At 44.4% G+C, this 18741-nt stretch overlaps 1 protein-coding gene across 1 annotated transcript in view; it reads left to right on the forward strand.

Moving 5' to 3' along the window:
- The window catches only part of ATP1A3 (ATPase Na+/K+ transporting subunit alpha 3), a 133221-nt gene extending 116126 nt beyond the window's left edge, over window positions 1-17095 (forward strand). Inside the window, exons 12-23 of the mRNA XM_075329076.1 lie at window positions 3802-3994; window positions 4606-4781; window positions 5608-5744; window positions 6097-6247; window positions 7602-7770; window positions 7866-8020; window positions 8105-8228; window positions 8542-8687; window positions 9002-9132; window positions 10216-10317; window positions 10715-10806; window positions 13912-17095. Coding sequence (XP_075185191.1) covers window positions 3802-3994; window positions 4606-4781; window positions 5608-5744; window positions 6097-6247; window positions 7602-7770; window positions 7866-8020; window positions 8105-8228; window positions 8542-8687; window positions 9002-9132; window positions 10216-10317; window positions 10715-10806; window positions 13912-13940 — 1605 coding nt within the window. The 3' untranslated portion in view covers window positions 13941-17095. The remainder of the gene's footprint in view (window positions 1-3801; window positions 3995-4605; window positions 4782-5607; window positions 5745-6096; window positions 6248-7601; window positions 7771-7865; window positions 8021-8104; window positions 8229-8541; window positions 8688-9001; window positions 9133-10215; window positions 10318-10714; window positions 10807-13911) is intronic.
- Window positions 17096-18741: the final 1646 nt, after the last annotated feature.

Genomic DNA, 18741 nt, shown 5'->3' on the forward strand with positions numbered 1-18741 from the left:
GAAGCATATCTCCGCCCCCACTTCCTGTACCGAGTCATAGGTAGCTTTGCCCATACGTCCTGTATAGAGACATAACCACTCCTACTTCTTGTATAGAAACATACCCACTCCCACTTTTTGTTTAGAGACATAGACCCACTCCCACTTCTTGTACAGAGACATATATTCACTCCCACTTCCTGTAGACATTGACCATCTGTCACTTCCTGTACAGAAACATAGCTCCTCCCCCACTTCCTGTACAGATACATAGGTAGCTTTGCTCATTACTTCCTGTATAGAGACATACCCACTTCCACTTGTTGTATGCAGACATAGACCCACTCTCACTTCCTGTACAGACACATCGTTCAACCCCCACTTCTTGTATAGAAACATAGACCTACTCCCACTTCTTGCAAAGAAACATAGACCCACTCCTTCTTCTTGTATAGAGACATAGACCCGTACCACTTTCTGTACCGAGACATAGCTGCACCCATACTTCCTGTATATAGACCCAATCCCACTTCCTGTATAGAGACATAGACCCCCTCCCACTTCCTGTATAGAGACATAGACCCCCTCCCACTTTCTGTATAGAGACATAGACCCCCTTTCACATCCTGTATAGACATAGACCTACTCCAACTTCCTGTACAGAGGCATCGCTCCACCCCCACTTCTTGTATAGAAACATAAACCCACTCCCACTTCCTGTATAGCGACATAGACCCAATACAACTTCCTGTATAGAAACATAGACCCACTAACTGTACGGAGACATTGCTCCACTCCCACTTCTTGTATAGAGACATAAACCCACTCCCACTTCCTGTACAGAGACATCGCTCCACCCCCACTTCTTGTGTAGAGACGTAGACCCACTCGCACTTCCTCTATAGAGACGTAGACCCACTCTCACTTCCTGTATAGAGTTATAGACCCACTCACACTTCCTGTATAAAGACATAGACCCACTCCCACTTCCTGTATAGAGATGTAGACCCACTCTCACTTACTGTATAGAGACGTAGGCCCACTCGCACTTCCTGTATAAAGACATAGACCCACTCGCACTTCCTGTATAAAGATATAGACCCACTCCCACTTCCTGAATATAGACATAGATCAGCCCCCACTTCTTGTATAGAGATATAGACTGACCCCAATTCCTGTATAGAAACATAGACTTACTCCCTACTTCCAGTATAGACAAAGCCTCCCCCACTAACTATGAAGACAAAGCCCCTTCCAAAATTCTTGTAATAAGACAAAGCTCCACCCACACTTCTTGTAGTGAGATAAAGCCCCGCCCACACGTCCTATAGTGAGACAAATCCCGCCTCCATTTTTTTTTTGTACACAATGCTCCGCCCCCACTTCCTGTAATCCGTCTTGGTGTCTCTGCTGATATAGACAGATTACACATGACACCAGGCTGTAAATAGCTAAAAGTTAGACAGAAAGGAGACATTACACTTTGGAGTCATTTTTAAATCTCGGTTTCTAAGATAAAAGGACCTGCTTAGAGTTTGTCCTGGATTAGAAATATGTATCTTGCAAAAAAAAAAAATAAGTGCCCTCCCCTCACACCTGTCAACAGGTCATATGTGGTATTGCATCTCAGCTGCATGTGCAATTCAGACACGGCATGTGGACAGGTGTGGTGCAGTTTTTGGGAGATTGTTTAGGCTAGAAGTCCCCGTTAAGACAGTTTCCGGCGGTGTGATAGCTCAGCCCCATGCTCTTGGCGTGCATCCTTCACCCTCCTCTACCACCTTTGTCATCCTCTCTCTAGAGATTAGTCCCAGCTGCTGCAGGATCCCATCCTGATCCTTCTTAACATTCATTTCATAATAACATAAAAGCTTTTTAACTCTACCTCTGCGGCCTGGTCTGCCTGACTGCATATCACATTACCCTAATCTCCGCTCATCGGCAGGACACAGAATAACAGGCACGTGCCAGAAATAACGCCGGCATGTACTACAGTCCACTGCGGAAAAAGATCGGACATTGATTCTCTGCTGCACATTTACCAAAACGCTAAATAGTGGGGCCCGTCATTCAAAGAGGGCCCAATACCAAACCTTTTTCCCAACTTGCTGTAATTGCTACTTCCTGCAGCCACCACTAGAGGGAGCATAAATCTATATGCAGATCGCTTCCTCTAGTGGTGTCATCAGGTAGCCAGAAATCTATTATTTAGAAATTACAATATGGTGATGGCTTTGGGCACCATCATACAAAAAGAGGGCCCAGTACTGAACCATTTTCCTACTTGCTGTAATTGCTGCTTCATGCAGCCACAACTAGAAGGAGCATAAATCTATATGCAGTTAGCTCCCCCTAGTGGTGTCATCAGGCAACCAGAAATCTATTATTTAGAAATGATAATATGGTGACGGCTTTGGGCACCATCATACAAAAAGAGGGCCCAGTACTGAACCATTTTCCTACTTGCTGTGATTGCTGCTTCCTGCAGCCACCACTAGAGGGAGCATAAAGCTATATACAGATAGCTCCCCCTTGTGGTGTCATCAGGCAGCTAGAAATCTATCATTTAGAAATGATACAATTCTTATATAGATTTACTATATTATTTAAAAGGGAATCTGATGTATTACTTACTTAGCAGCTTGCTGTAGCTTTACTACAATCAGTGCTCATATGACTTTAGTTGCTTCCATATAGTGCCTCGTAACTATCACATCACAAGATATAGCAAAGCTAATAAGCAGCCAGTATAAAAGCAGAGGCAGGGAATGCAGCAGCCTTATTTTTTGTGAATCTGGATATTGAGAGGACATCACAGCTCAGCCATAGAGATTATCACCACAGGACTATTTGTTGCCTGCCAAACAGTCCAGTTAAAAACTGCAGGAAGCAGCCCAGTAAGTGACACATCACTGGAATCAAGGTCTCTGCCCCTACGTCATGCTTCTCTTGGATTCCATAGCAAAAACCTGCAGACATATTTCCTTTAATCAGCAAATTATGACCTTATTCATAAAGGTGTAGAATATTTGGCAAGGCTGTAAATGCCGTAAGAAAATATTCTTGCTAGTGTCAGGATACTAGGCTTACACCATTAAGTCATAAAATAAAGAATTGTCATTTTGCTACCACTAAAATGCATGTAGCTGCAAATCTTTAAAAATGTTGCACGGTTTGCCTTCTGTGTTGCAATGTCTATTGCTGGTTGCAGAACGAGTTAACTGAGAATCTGTCAGTGAGCTCGCCCACTATGATGGTCTTAAAGTAAGTTTGTAATTCTTTTATTTGTCTTTATTTGACCTTTTTTTCAGCTGATTTTTCACATTAACGTTGAACGTGCAGGAAAACTAACAGCCTGTGGGATGTGCAGAAAGTCCCATCCATTGAGGCCGCACCGAGCAATTTATAGGGCTAAAATGGAATAATCTGAAAATTAACTATTATTTAATACATGTTTCCTGTTACATGTATTTATTTATTTTCATTTTTTGGACGGGAACATTTTATTAAAAAAACAAAATGAGTAATATTGCAATTTTAACACACTTCCTCCTCTTTACGGAAGTTTTCAGCAGGCTCCTTATCATCAGAGGTATGACAGGTATACACAGCTGACGACACAGAATCACAATGGCTGATGTCACTGCTGACCCTGCTTCATCACAATGACTTTTGCACACGCTCATTAGATGCTTCAATACAAAAGATAGGGTCAATGCTGCTAATGTACATGTGAAACAACAGAAAGTTAGAAAAAACCCAGTGACTAATGTGAAGGTGAGGTTCTACCCTAATTTTCTTTATATACTTTTTCCTCCCCAGCTGTCCATCCATGAGACTGAAGACCCCGATGACAACCGCTTCATGCTCGTAATGAAGGGAGCCCCAGAGAGGATCCTGGACGTCTGCTCCACCATCTTAATCCAGGGCAAAGAGCAACCACTGGACGAGGAGCTGAAAGAGGCTTTCCAGAATGCCTACCTAGAGCTGGGAGGACTCGGAGAGAGAGTATTGGGTATGCTCTTAAAATTCGGGCCGGATTTTAGGAAAGTCGCGAACCCCAACAATTTGCATTTCGATAGCCACCAAAAATATTTGCTAACATTTTGCGCAAAGCAGAAGATTGCAAAAAAGGCGTACATGACTTTAGTTGCGGCCGTGTGGGCTTCCATATAATGCCATGTAACTATCACATCACAAGATATAGCAAAGCTTATCAGGAGCCAGTATAAAAGCAGAGGCAGGGAATGCAGCAGCCATATTTTTAGTGAATCTGGATAGCCATAGAGATAGGGAGAATTAGCTGAAAGGAAAAATGGTTGGGATTGGATCCTGAAGAAGTCAGAGACTGCGAAAGGAAAAATGGCTAGGATTGGATCCTGAAGAAGTCAGAGACTGCGAAACGCGTGGATAAATAAACCACATGGAATTCTTCACATCCTGTTAGTGTATACCTTTGAAGAATTAACCACTTCACAGCACCTTTCTCCAATAAAGACAGGGAGGGAAAACCATAAAACCCTGCCTATGTTGAGATATCATTGCCCGTGATGACAGCACGTCTCGTCCCCGGTGTAGTCTTACCTACGTAGTGATGTTCTTCTCTGTGTGTGTGTCTCTTTCCAGGATTCTGCCATTACTATTTCCCAGAAGAACTGCATCCCAAGGGCTTTGCTTTTGATACCGAGGATCTTAATTTCAGTACCGAGAACCTTTGCTTTGTGGGACTCATGTCCATGATTGACCCACCTAGGGCAGCCGTACCCGACGCAGTGGGAAAATGCAGGAGTGCAGGAATCAAGGTGAGGATCATGGTGGCGAAGGTTGGGTTTTGCTAAAAAAGTATAGATATTGAAAAGTCATCTCAGAATTGGACAAAGAGGGACCTTAAAACCTCTGAACAGGGGTTTGTGGCTCTCCAGGCACTAGGAAATCTCCAACTCCCAGTTGGGGCCAATATTGGAGGCCACCTCTTTAGGGATGTCTCAGGGGTTATCATTACTGGAAATGTCTTGTGGGCTATTCTGGGAAAAAAGGTATGTAATGTAGGGCTCCTTAAGTGCCAAATTCATTAAGAGCCCCCATTCATGAGTAGAGGTATCGGCAAAATCAGATGCACCCAAACCATGGTCCATCGGTCACTTCGGTAATCTGGGCCTTCAGAGCCTACTCTTCCCGGACAGCATCCGCGGCTCTTCTTTCATTAGGCAACCTTGTGTGTCGTCACATCGCAACGATGACGTCACGTCACCAGACCAAGTGATCAAAAGGAAAGCCGAGGATGACGTCAAGGGGAGGAGGATATTCTCAGGGCTTCCGCCCAGAGGCCACAGATTGCTGACACAGTCGGTGGCCCAAGTCCTGCAGATCGATTTGCACCAATTCTGCAGTTATTCCGAAGTTCTTGCTGCCTAATAATCTGCATGGCTCTTTATTTAGAAAGCCATGTCTCTGATTTCCACTTTCTAAGCATTGCTAAAGATGCCTTATAGTCTTTGGAAACACAAGAACTCCCCTTCACGAGATCTTGGCTCAGGACAGTTTCAGAAGATGACTTTTGTGTGGTCTAATCTCTTTAAGACATTTAACAACTTTGGATTGTCCTATCACCTTTGTGTCTTCTTCTAGGTAATCATGGTGACTGGTGATCACCCAATCACTGCCAAAGCTATTGCCAAGGGCGTAGGCATCATCTCAGAGGGTAACGAGACCGTGGAAGATATCGCAGCCAGACTCAACATCCCAGTGTCCCAGGTTAATCCCAGGTAAAGCAAAACCGCAACCAGTTGGGTATCTCTTACAAGGAAGACTACAGGCCTAGGATGGCGAGATCTACACTGCTGCTGGGTCTTCAGACTTAGAAACCCTCATGGACGATACTTACCTGAGGCCGAATGTTGAAAAATACCCCTTTAAATCACTAAGATCATCCTACAAACAGCAGTGTAGATCTCAGCTTCCTGGACCCAAATAAGTGGAGGAAAAGCAATTACGAAAAATGTACTTGGGCTGAGTTTTTGAAGTTTTGGATGAAGGAGTCCAAGGATACAATAGAATTCTCAAGAAGGAAGGAAACCTGTTTTTATAAGTAATTTATACACTTTTTTTTCTCGGCAGAGATGCCAAGGCCTGTGTAATCCATGGTACTGACCTGAAAGATATGAGCACCGAACAGATAGACGAGATCCTGCAGAACCACACGGAGATTGTCTTTGCCCGCACGTCCCCACAACAGAAACTCATCATTGTGGAAGGCTGCCAGCGCCAGGTGAGGGCACAGCCAATTAATGAACAAATCAGATTGAAACCACCTCCACACCGGCAGAATTAAATAATGTCAGGCCCCAAAAAAATTATCTTAGTAGACCTAGTAGACGTAAAGTTGTGAAAAATATATTTTTAATATTAACTGTACTAATTGGTAGGTAGTAATTTATGGCTTAGTGGTTTGAAAGTGCCAAACCTTGAGAAACCATCAGAAGTCTGATAGTACCAAACTTTGAGAAGATAATCAAAAGTCTGATAGTGCCAAACCTTGAGAAGCTATCGGAAGAAGTCTGATAGTGCCAAACCTTGCAAAGCCATCAGAAGTTTGATAGTACCAAACCTTGAGAAGCTATTGGAAGAAGTCTGATAGTGCCAAACTTTGAGAAGCCATCAAAAGTCTGATAGTGCCAAACCTTGCGAAGCCATCAGAAGTCTGAAAGTGCCAAACCTTGAGAAGCCATCAGAAGTCTGATAGTGCCAAACCTTGAGAAGCCATCAGAAGAAGTCTGATGATGCCAAACCTTGAGAAGCCATAGGAAGAAGTCTGATAGCACCAAACCTTGAGAAGCTATCGGAATAAGTCTGATAGTGCCAAACCTTGAGAAGCCATCAGAAGTCTGATAGTGCCAAACCTTGAGAAGCCATCAGAAGTCTGATAGTGCTTAATCTTGCAAAGCCATCAGAAGTCTGATAGTGCCAAACCTTGAGAGGCCATCAGAAGTCTGATAGCACCAAACCTTGAGAAGCTATCGGAAGAAGACTGATAGTGCCAAACCTTGAGAAGCCATCGGAAAAGGCAGATAGTGCCAAACCTTGAGAAGCCATCGGAAGAGATCTGATACTGCCAAACCTTGAGAAGCCATCGGAAGAGATCTGATACTGCCAAACCTTGAGAAGCCATCGGAAGAGATCTGATACTGCCAAACTTTGAGAAGCCATCGGAAGAAGGCTAATAGTGCCAAACCTTGAGAAGCCATCAGAAGAAGCCTATAAGTAGATATAGGTCGTCTCCGCAGACATCACCCTTGGAAAAGTGATGGCATCTTTGGCGCACAGGGTCCCATGATGTCCTGGTATCGCCTGAGACTTATGGGCTAAGCCTGACATAAAGTCAAGATGTTGCGAGGCCTAGTAGACACAAGGCTCTAGGATGTCAAGTGCAGACGTAAACACTGGCTGCCATGAAGGGCCGGAGCAGGACAACACAAATGGAATTGCTGTTTTCTAATTTGCTATGATTTTTGCTCTACTCTTCTTTGTATGTAGACCCTACATCATGGGAACACAACATATGACCCATTACAGAACCCCTTGTATACACACTTAGTCTTAGCTCATCTCTGCTTTTCTCGCAGGGTGCCATTGTGGCTGTCACCGGCGACGGTGTAAATGACTCTCCCGCTCTGAAGAAAGCAGATATTGGGGTGGCCATGGGAATTGCAGGTTCTGATGTCTCCAAGCAAGCAGCTGATATGATTTTGCTTGATGATAACTTCGCTTCTATCGTCACTGGCGTGGAGGAAGGTAAGACAGGATCAGTTTGGGTCGTACAGAGCTTAGAAAACATGGATGTCACCGCTCATTGATACAACCTTACAAATAATATCTTCTCTCCGCAGGTCGCCTCATCTTTGATAATCTGAAGAAGTCAATTGCCTACACCCTGACTAGTAACATTCCCGAGATCACCCCCTTCTTGCTATTTATTATGGCCAACATCCCCCTGCCTCTGGGCACCATCACCATTCTGTGCATTGACTTGGGCACTGACATGGTGAGTAACGAGTCTGAGGAGTCTTGTAGGGTTATCACAGGTCAAGTCAGATGGAAATGTCATAAAAAAACACCTATTTTTTAGGTTCCCGCCATCTCCTTGGCCTATGAAGCAGCAGAGAGTGACATTATGAAGAGGCAGCCAAGAAATCCCCGTACAGACAAACTGGTGAATGAACGATTGATCAGCATGGCGTATGGGCAAATTGGTGAGTAATTGGGATTGTAGACCCTTGTAGGAAACCTGTGGCTCTTCAACATATGACTAGTGACTGCAATAACCACCGGGATTGGAGAAAACTCTCTGAAGGACCTCATCGTAGTGTGGGCAGAAGGTCGGGTGGACCACAATTGTCCTCTGATAGCCACATGCCTGTACTAACCACCAAAATATGGAATAAAAAGGGATCAAAACAACATAAACCAGCTCGCTTCATACACACAAAAAGTTCTCAAGCGTCCGTACATTTGCGTTTTCAGTTTCCATGATTGTGATGGTTCTCTTCCTACTTGGCCTTTCAGGTATGATCCAGGCTCTCGGTGGCTTCTTCTCGTATTTTGTAATCCTGGCAGAGAACGGTTTCTTGCCCTCACACTTAGTTGGCATTCGGTTAAATTGGGATGACAGAAGTGTTAACGACTTGGAAGACAGTTACGGCCAACAATGGGTGAGTGGCAAATGTCAAACTTAGACATTTAAGGCATATTGGTGCCTCTCGGACCTTCACCAATGTCTAAAACGTGGTCCACGAACACATCCCACCTGGAATGGCAAGGTATCTATAAGTGATGCTCTCCAAAAACAGCCAAGCTCACTTTCTTGGCTGATTTTGGAAACTCACATAGGAGTCATTAGTGAAATCCGTGGATTCGTTCACCATAGTAGGATGGGCCAACCAACATCCTGAAATGTCATCTTCCCGAGATATGCCAGACTCTCCACCGTCTCTGACCTCTTGTCCTTTCTCTCCTCTTTCTTCAGACATATGAGCAGCGTAAGATTGTGGAGTTCACATGTCACACAGCCTTTTTCGTCAGTATTGTGGTCGTCCAGTGGGCCGATGTCATCATCTGCAAAACCAGAAGAAACTCCGTGTTCCAGCAGGGAATGAAGTAAGTGACCAAACACAAAACTAGACAAAAAATATTGCAGGTGCCACCACAGGATTGTCACGAGAGGTGGTTGTCAATCTACCACTAGGGGGCGCAGGGACTCAGGTAGGAAAAGCACTCCTGAGTCTAGTTAGACAGAAGCCCACTAGAGGTCGCTAACAAGAGCAGGGATAGTCAATCAGTCAGGGTCTAAGCTGGGATGTCACGTCAGTACTGAGGAGAAAACAAGGCAAAGTCAAAGAACAAAGCCGAGGTCGGATACCGGGAGAGCAAGTAAGCACAGGGGAGGATGTGGGGAAACACAGGACAGGACAGGAGACCGGAGGACAGAGAGGTATGGACAAAAGGACGGGTAGGAGGAACGGAGGTACGGACGGACAAGAGGAACAGAGATAAGGACAGGCCGGCGAAACGGAGCTCAGGTCAGGTCGGGAGGGCAGAGGTCAGGTCAGGCAAGAGGGATAGAAGTCAGATCGGGCAAGGGGAGTGGAGGTCAGGACAAACAGTACCGGGTAGTAGGACAAGAACCAGAGAACGTCTCACAGGAACAGAGCACACAGCAGAGCCAGAAATATCACTGGCGGCATCCCGAAGGCAGCAGCACCAAGATATGGCGACGTGACCCCCGGAATGAGGCCAGAGCAAACAGGCCCCTCCTGGTGGCAGGATACATGCATAGGCTCAGGAGCGGCAGAGCCGTGCATGAATCATGTCTGTGGCACTTCCCAAGGCTGATACCGAGATATGACCACCATTTCAGCTCCATTTCACAGTGTTATACTGAATGGACTCCACACTTTCCAACAAAACAACAAAAAGGGGTTGGGAATAATTTTGGAAGCGCATTCGAGAAAACTAGTGCAGCACAAGAAGTCTTAGAGAACAAAGTGGGATTGGTTCGGATTGCAGAGGAGGTTAATCGTGGACCGATAGGGTGGTGGACAGAAATAAGGGAGAAGATGGTCAGCAGCAGAGATAGTGACCGTCATGAACAAGGAACCTGACTGCTCCAAAATAAAGATCAAGACTCATCGAATCACTACTATAATCTGTTTCCTTCTTTGTATCTTCTTACCAATCCAGGAATAAGATCCTCATCTTTGGTCTATTCGAGGAAACCGCTCTCGCAGCATTCCTGTCCTACTGTCCCGGGATGGACATCGCACTGAGAATGTACCCATTGAAGTAAGTTTCAAAGAGCTGATGTAGGTTAGGCATCACAGAAGACGCAAGAGGTCAGCCATCCTTCCCTCCGCATACACATGCACACTCTGCTTGGGTGAGCATGCATGTCTTCTGTTTGGAGAGAGGGAAGTAAACTGATGTCTGACACCTTGGGTGGTGGATACACATACCCAATCCTTCTTTTCCTTGAGGTTGGTACATCCCTGTTCACATGGTACCAAAATCAGATCTCACTACGGGACCCCATAGGTACCTGTCTTAAGAAATACATATACACTTTTGCCGTCTACCAATCAAATGTGTCTGAGACTAATAGCTGAATCAGAAAAGATGATCAAATATTGCAAGTTCTTGGAGATCCAATGAGCTGACCCATCTTTTCTTTCTCTTCGTGTAGGCCCAGCTGGTGGTTCTGTGCCTTCCCATACAGTTTCCTCATCTTTATATATGATGAGATCCGAAAACTTATCCTTAGGAGACACCCAGGAGGTAAGTGGTCAGTGCCGAGTCAGGGTTTTGGGAAGTTGGTGATGATAGTGTGGTTGCTCTTCTCGTGGCGTGGGGGGGGACCCCAGCGATCAGACAGCTTTCATTTATCCTGGAAATAGGAGATAAGTTGTCATTCTGGGAATACCCCTTTAAATGGGGTCAGCACTTGGACTGAATAGACTGCGAACGGAGCTTTACTGCGCATGCGTGATCCACTGTCCTATTCAATTCTTTTTGTGCTCTCAGGGATCAAGTGGTGGATCAGTTAATCTCCTAGCGATCAGATTGATAAGTTGTCAGTCTGGGAATATCCCTTTAAATGGGGTCAGCACTTGGTCTAAATAGATTGTGAATGGATCTGCACTGCGCATGCGCAATCCATCGTTCTATTCAATTATTTCTGTGATCGTGGGATCAAGTGGTGGATCAGTTAATCATCCTGCGATCTTTAAATGGGGGTCAGCACTTGGACTAGATAGACTGTGAAGGGATCTGCACTGCGCATGCGCGATCCACCCTTCTATTCAATTGTTCCCATGATTACGGGGATCAAGTGGTGGATCAGTTAATCCACCAGCAATCAGACAGATAAGTTGTCAATCTGGGAATAATTCTTTAAATGAGGTCAGCATTTGGACTAAATAGACTGTGAACGGATCGGCACTGCGCATGTACAATCCATCGTTCTATCCAATTGATCTTGTGATCAAGTGGTAGATCCGCTAGCGATCAGACAGCTATTATTTATCTTGAAAATAGGAGATATGTTGTCAGCCTGGGAAAACCCCTTTAAATGGGGGTCAGCACTTGGATTGAATAGACTTTGAATGGATCTGCACTGTGCATGCGCGTTCCACCATTCTGTTCAATTGTTCCCATTATTGCGTGGATCAAGTGGTAGATCCTTTAGCAATCCCCCAGCAGTCGGACAGCTATCATGTATTCTGAAAATAGGAGATAAATTGTCAGTCTGGGAATAGCCCTTTAAATGGGGGTCAGCACTTTGCCTGAATAAACTTTGAACTGATCTGCACTGGGCATGCGCGATCACCATTCTATTCAATTGTTCTCGGGATTGCGGGGTTTGAGTGATGGATCAGTTAACAATCCCCCATCCTGTTTGACTCTACAAGATAATAATAGTGAAGGTCACAATTAAGGACTGTAAACTGATCTGCACTGCGCATGCGCGATCCACCATTCTATTCAATTGTTTTAGTGATCGCAGGGATCAAATGGTAGATCCGTTAGCGATCAGAGACCTATAATTTATCCTGAAAATAGCAGATAAGTTGTCAGTCTTGGAATACCCCTTTAAATGGGGGGTCAGCACTTGGACTGAATAGACTCTGAATGGATCTACACTGTGCAATTCACCATTCTATTAAATTGTTCTCGGGATTGCCGGGTGTGATTAATGGATCAGTTAACAATCCCCCATCCTGTTTCACCCTGTAAGATAATAATGGTGAAGGTCCCAATTAAGGATTGTGAACGGAGCTGCACTGCACATGCGCGATCACCCATTCTACTCAATTGTTCTAGTGATCGCTGGGATCGAGTGGTAGATCCGTTAGCGATCAGAGAGCTATCATTTATTCTGAAAATAGGAGATACATTGTCAGTCTGGCAACACCAATTTAAATGGGAGTGAGCACTCTGACTGAATTTACTCTGAACCGATCTGTACTGCGCATGTGCAAACCACCGTTCTGTTCAATTGTTCTCATGATTGCGTGGATCGAGTGGTGGATCAGTTAACAATCCCCCATCCTGTCTGACCCTGCAAGATAATGGTGAAGGTCCCAATTAAGGACTGTGAAGGGATCTGCACTGCGCATGCGTGATCCACTGTTCTATTCAATTATTCTAGTGATTGCGGGGATCGAATGGTACATCCGTTAGCGATCAAAGAGCTATAATTTACCCTGAAAATAGGAGATAAGTTGTTAGTCTTGGAATACCCCTTTAAATGGAGGTCAGCACTTGGACTGAATAGACTGTGAAGGGATCTGCACTGCGCATGCGCAATCCACCATTCTGTTCAATTGTTCTCGGGATCGCGGGGTTTGATTGATGGATCAGTTAACAATCCCCCATCCTGTTTCACCCTGTAAGATAATAATGGTGAAGGTCCCAATTGAGGATTGTGAACGGAGCTGCACTGCGCATGCGCAATCCACCATTCTGTTCAATTGTTCTAGTGATCGCGGGGATCGAATGGTAGGTCCGTTAGCGATCAGAAACCTATAATTTATCCTGAAAATAGGAGATAAGTTGTCAGTCTTGGAATACCCCTTTAAATGGAGGTCAGCACTTGGACTGAATAGACTGTGAATGGATCTGCACTGCGCATGTGCAATCCACTGTTCTATGCAATTGTTCTCGGGATTACGGGATTTGAGTGATGGATCAGTTAACAATCCCCCATCCTGTCTGACCCTGCAAGATAATGGTGAAGGTCCCAATTAAGGACTGTGAACGGAGCTGCACTGCGCATGCATGATCCACCATCTACTCAATTGTTCTAGTGATCACGGGAATCGAGTGGTAGATCCGTTAGCGATCAGAGCTATAATTTATCTTGAAAATAGGAGATAAGTTGTCAGTCTTGGAATACCCCTTTATATAGGGGTCATCACTTGGACCAAATAGACTGTGAAGGGATCTGCACTGCGCATGCGTGATCCACTGTTCTATTCAATTATTCTAGTGATCGCGGGGATCGAATGGTACATCCGTTAGTGATCAAAGAGCTATAATTTACCCTGAAAATAGGAGATAAGTTGTTAGTCTTGGAATACCCCTTTAAACGGGGGTCAGCACTTGGAACGAATAGAGTGTGAATGGAGCTGCACTGCGCATGCGCAAGCCACCATTCTATTCAATTGTTCCCGAGATCGCGGGGATCGATTGATAGATCTGTTAGCAATCACCCCTTCTCTTTGACCTTGTAAGATAATGATGGTGAAAGTCCCAATTAAGGACCAGAACTAAGGGAACCAGGCTCAGATTTACGCTTCCAGTGGTTCGGACAGCAGGAATAGAGTGACCCTTTAAGGCTTTTAATATACTAATTTCTCTTTATTCTTCATTTCTTTACAGGTTGGGTAGAAAAAGAGTCATATTATTAAACTCCCAGAGACACATCTCCCAGACCTGGACCCTCTCAAACCTCTGAATCCCCTTTCCCTTTCCCTCCCCCCCGCCCCTCCCTTAAACAAAGAAACAAAACAAAACAAAAACAACATAAAAACAAAACAAAAAGAACCCCGACAAAAACAGCAACCATCACCACCACCACCACAGGATTTCAAGAAAAGCAACGTCCGCTGTGAACCCACCTCCCAGCCTTCTGTTCCAGATTCCAGTTTGGTTCTTTTTTTCGACTCATTTCTCTCCCCCCTTTTTTTCTGTAAAATTATAAATATATATATATTATATATAAATATAAATAGAACCAGTATTATTTTTTTTCTTTTTTTTTTTGCTTTTCTTTTTCCTTTTTATGATTTTACTTTTGATGTTATATTTATAAAAGGAGGGGGAGAGAGAGGGAGAGAGAAGATGGCAACAAGGGAAAAAAAAAAAGTGAAAGAGGTGACGGGATCAAAAAGGGTAGAGGAAAAGGGTCATGGCAATGAATGCTAAAGTGAAAGAGGTGATGGGATCAAAAAGGGTAGAGGAAAAGGGTTATGGCAATGAATGCTATAAAAAAAGGGTAGAGGAAAAGGGCCATGGCAATGAATGCTAAAGTGAAAGAGGTGATGGGATCAAAAAGGGTAGAGGAAAAGGGTTATGGCAATGAATGCTAAAGTGAAAGAGGTGATGGGATCAAAAAGGGTAGAGGAAAAGGGTTATGGCAATGAATGCTAAAGTGAAAGAGGTGATGGGATCAAAAAGGGTAGAGGAAAAGGGTCATGGCAATGAATGCTAAAGTGAAAGAGGTGATGGGATCAAAAAGGGTAGAGGAAAAGGGTTATGGCAATGAATGCTAAAGTGAAAGAGGTGATGGGATCAAAAAGGGTAGAGGAAAAGGGTTATGGCAATGAATGCTAAAGTGAAAGAGGTGATGGGATCAAAAAGGGTAGAGGAAAAGGGTCATGGCAATGAATGCTAAAGTGAAAGAGGTGATGGGATCAAAAAGGGTAGAGGAAAAGGGTTATGGCAATGAATGCTAAAGTGAAAGAGGTGACGGGATCAAAAAGGGTAGAGGAAAAGGGTTATGGCAATGAATGCTATAAAAAAAGGGTAGAGGAAAAGGGCCATGGCAATGAATGCTAAAGTGAAAGAGGTGATGGGATCAAAAAGGGTAGAGGAAAAGGGTTATGGCAATGAATGCTATAAAAAAAGGGTAGAGGAAAAGGGCCATGGCAATGAATGCTAAAGTGAAAGAGGTGATGGGATCAAAAAGGGTAGAGGAAAAGGGTTATGGCAATGAATGCTATAAAAAAAGGGTAGAGGAAAAGGGCCATGGCAATGAATGCTAAAGTGAAAGAGGTGATGGGATCAAAAAGGGTAGAGGAAAAGGGTCATGGCAATGAATGCTATAAAAAAGGGTAGAGGAAAAGGGCCATGGCAATGAATGCTAAAGTGAAAGAGGTGATGGGATCAAAAAGGGTAGAGGAAAAGGGTCATGGCAATGAATGCTATAAAAAAGGGTAGAGGAAAAGGGCCATGGCAATGAATGCTAAAGTGAAAGAGGTGATGGGATCAAAAAGGGTAGAGGAAAAGGGTCATGGCAATGAATGCTATAAAAAAGGGTAGAGGAAAAGAGTCATGGCAATGAATGCTATAAAAAAGGGTAGAGGAAAAGGGTCATGGCAATGAATGCTATAAAAAAGGGTAGAGGAAAAGGGCCATGGCGATGAATGCTAACAAAGTGAAAGAGGTGACGGGATCAAAAAAGAGTAGAGGAAAAAGGGCCATGGCAATGAATGCTAAAATGAAAGAGGTCACGGGATCAAAAAAGGGTAGAGGCAAAGGGCCATGGTGATGAATGCGAAAGTGAAAAAGGTGATGAGATCAAAAACGGTAGAGGAAAAGGGTCATGGCCATGAACGCTAAAGTGAAAGAGGTGCTGGGATCAAAAAAGGGTAGAGGAAAAAGGCCATGGCGGTGAATGCTAACAAAGTAAAAGAGGTGAAGGGATCAAAAAAAGGGTAGAGGAAAAGGGCCATAAGTGAAAGAGGTGACAGGATCAAAAAAGGGTAGAAAAGGGCCATGGCGATGAATGCTAACCCTCTTCACTGGAGGAGGAGCGCAAAAAGAAAGATTTGGGAAGAGAAGGTGGCGAGATGTCAAATTTTACAGGGGTGGGAGGGGGGTCTGCAAAAGTACTCTCTTCGTATTAACCTCTATGCTGCCAAAGGCTATGACCAAGGCTCTGCGGAATTACTAGTAATGTGCTGTTTCATCAGCTTTGGGGTTAATTTTCGGGGATTTTTTCGAGGGCACCAGTAGTGACGTCTCATGAACAATGTGTCCGTAGGGTTTTAAGGGGCATTAATAGGTCCCTGTTAACCCCTTAGACTTCCGGAGAGACCAACGGAGCATCTCTCATATCGAAGTCATATATGTGTAATAATAACCCCCCCTTCACTCAAACCACCCACCTACTATTCCTCCATATCTGGTGTACTCCGTCTATACAAGAGTGAGCGCTACGTGTATCCGTCCCGTGTATTAGGAGGGGGTGAGAGGTACGTGTCCAGGTGTCTGTGTATTAGAAGGGGGCGATAGGTACACGTCCTGATGTCTGTGTATTAGGAGGGAATGACGAGTGGATGTCCTGACGTCTTGTATTTAAAGGGTGCGCGAGATACAGTATATGTCCCTATGTGTAATATGCCAACGTCTGACGAAACGTGGAGCGGGGGGGAGGGTGGATGTGTAATATGCCAACGTCTGCCGAAACGTGGAGCGGGGGGGAGGATGGGGGGCAGATTTAGAATAAGTAGACATCACAAAGTTACAGGAGTAATACCGGAACGGGAAAAATATCGGGGGAAGGGGAGTAAGAGGGATAGGAGGAAAAAATGAAAAAACTATGGGGATGACAAAGCTGGAGCGTCGTAGGCAATAAGAGGGACCCCGGTGACCCCGATAAGTGGAGGCTTGTTTGCGTCTCGTGTCTGTTATGTGTCTCCACCCCCCCTTCTTGCATTAGTTTTTTGTCAGGTTGTCAAAAAAAGGTTTTCTTTTTTTTTTTTATCTTGTGTTTTTCCTGCCATTTTCTGTGATTTACAAAAATAAAATAATAATAAAAAATACCCCAAAAAACTGCAAACGGACTGATTTTTTTACTGTGAAGAAAAAATCAAAGAAAGGCACTCCTGTCCATAAGGTGCAATACCAAACACGGCCTGTGGATAAGGGTGGCGCTGTTGCTGCACACATTTTAAAGGGCTCTGGTTATTTCAGATGACTGTTCGGAAGAGTTAGTCGTGTGTGTACAGGAGGAATGATGACTTGTATGCAGCCATTTTTCTCTCCAATTTTCAGCTGTGTCTGTACTCTAGAGAGGAGACCTCTTGCCATGATGTCCCCCATGCACAGCACACAGACATGATTGATTCCTGCTCTCCTGGCTGGACTAGGAGGCACGAGATACCTAGTCCTGCAGTGATAATCTCCTGCTGATAAAACGCTGATTTTACTGAAACAGCAAAACGCATCCCAGTAAGTGGCACATCACTAGAATCACGGTCTCTGTCCCTACATCATGCTACACTCAGATTACACAGCACACACAGATATGATTGATTCCAGCTATCCTGGCTGGACTAGGAGGCACGAGAGACCTAGTCCTGTAGTGATAATTTTCTGCTGATAAAACACTTATTTTGTTAAAACAGCCAAACGCAGCCCAGTAAGTGGTACATCACTGGAAGCAGGGTCTCTGTCCCTACATCATGCTAGTCTCAGATTACATAGCACGCTCAGACATGATCTCTTTACATATTGTACCTACTGAAGTAAATCATAGACCCCTTCTCAATCCATATGATTGGGTACCTGTGTGACTTGACGTGTTCCCAGAGGCTGCTTCACTCTCACCATTTTCGGAAAAATCATTTAGATCTGGAAGGAGTGAGCACCGCTGCTGCCGCTCATCCTCCAGATGTGATTGATTACAGCTATCCTGGCTGGACTAGGAGGCATGAGACACCTAGTCCTGTAGTGATAATTCCCTGCTGATAAAACACTCATTTTAGTATAACAGCAAAACGCAGCCCAGTAAATGGCATATCGCTGGAATCAGAGTCTCTGTCCCTACATTATTCTGCTCTCAGATTACACAGCACACACAAACATGACGAGGCATGAGACACTTAGTCCTATAGTGATAATCTCCTGCTGATAAAACACTCATTTTAGTATAACAGCCAAACGCAGTGCAGTAAGAAGTGGCACATCACTGGAATCAGGGTTTCTGTCCCTACATCATGCTGCTCTCATATTACACAGCGCACACAGACATGATTGATTCCTGCTCTCCTGGCTGGACTAGTAGGCACGAGACACCTAGTCTTGTAGTGATAATCTCCTGCTAATAAAACACTCATTTTGTTATAACAACAAAACGCAGCCCAGTGAGTGGCACATCATTGGAATCAGGATCTCTGTCCCTATATTATCCTGGTCTCAGATTACACAGCACACACAGACATGATGAGGTACGAGACACCTAGTCCTATAGTGATAATTTCCTGCTGATAAAACACTGATTTTACTGAAAAAGCAAAATGCAGCCCAGTAAGTGACACATCACTGGAATCAGGGTCTCTGTCCCTACATCATGCTGCTCTCAGATTACTCAGCGTGCTCAGACATGATTTCTTTACATATTGTACCCACTGAAGTAAATCATAGACCTCTTCTCAATCCATATGATTGGGTACCTGTGTGACTTCACGCGTTCCCAGAGGCCGC

Source organism: Anomaloglossus baeobatrachus, chromosome 11, assembly GCF_048569485.1.
Source record: "Anomaloglossus baeobatrachus isolate aAnoBae1 chromosome 11, aAnoBae1.hap1, whole genome shotgun sequence".
In the NCBI taxonomy this organism is placed as follows: domain Eukaryota; kingdom Metazoa; phylum Chordata; class Amphibia; order Anura; family Aromobatidae; genus Anomaloglossus; species Anomaloglossus baeobatrachus.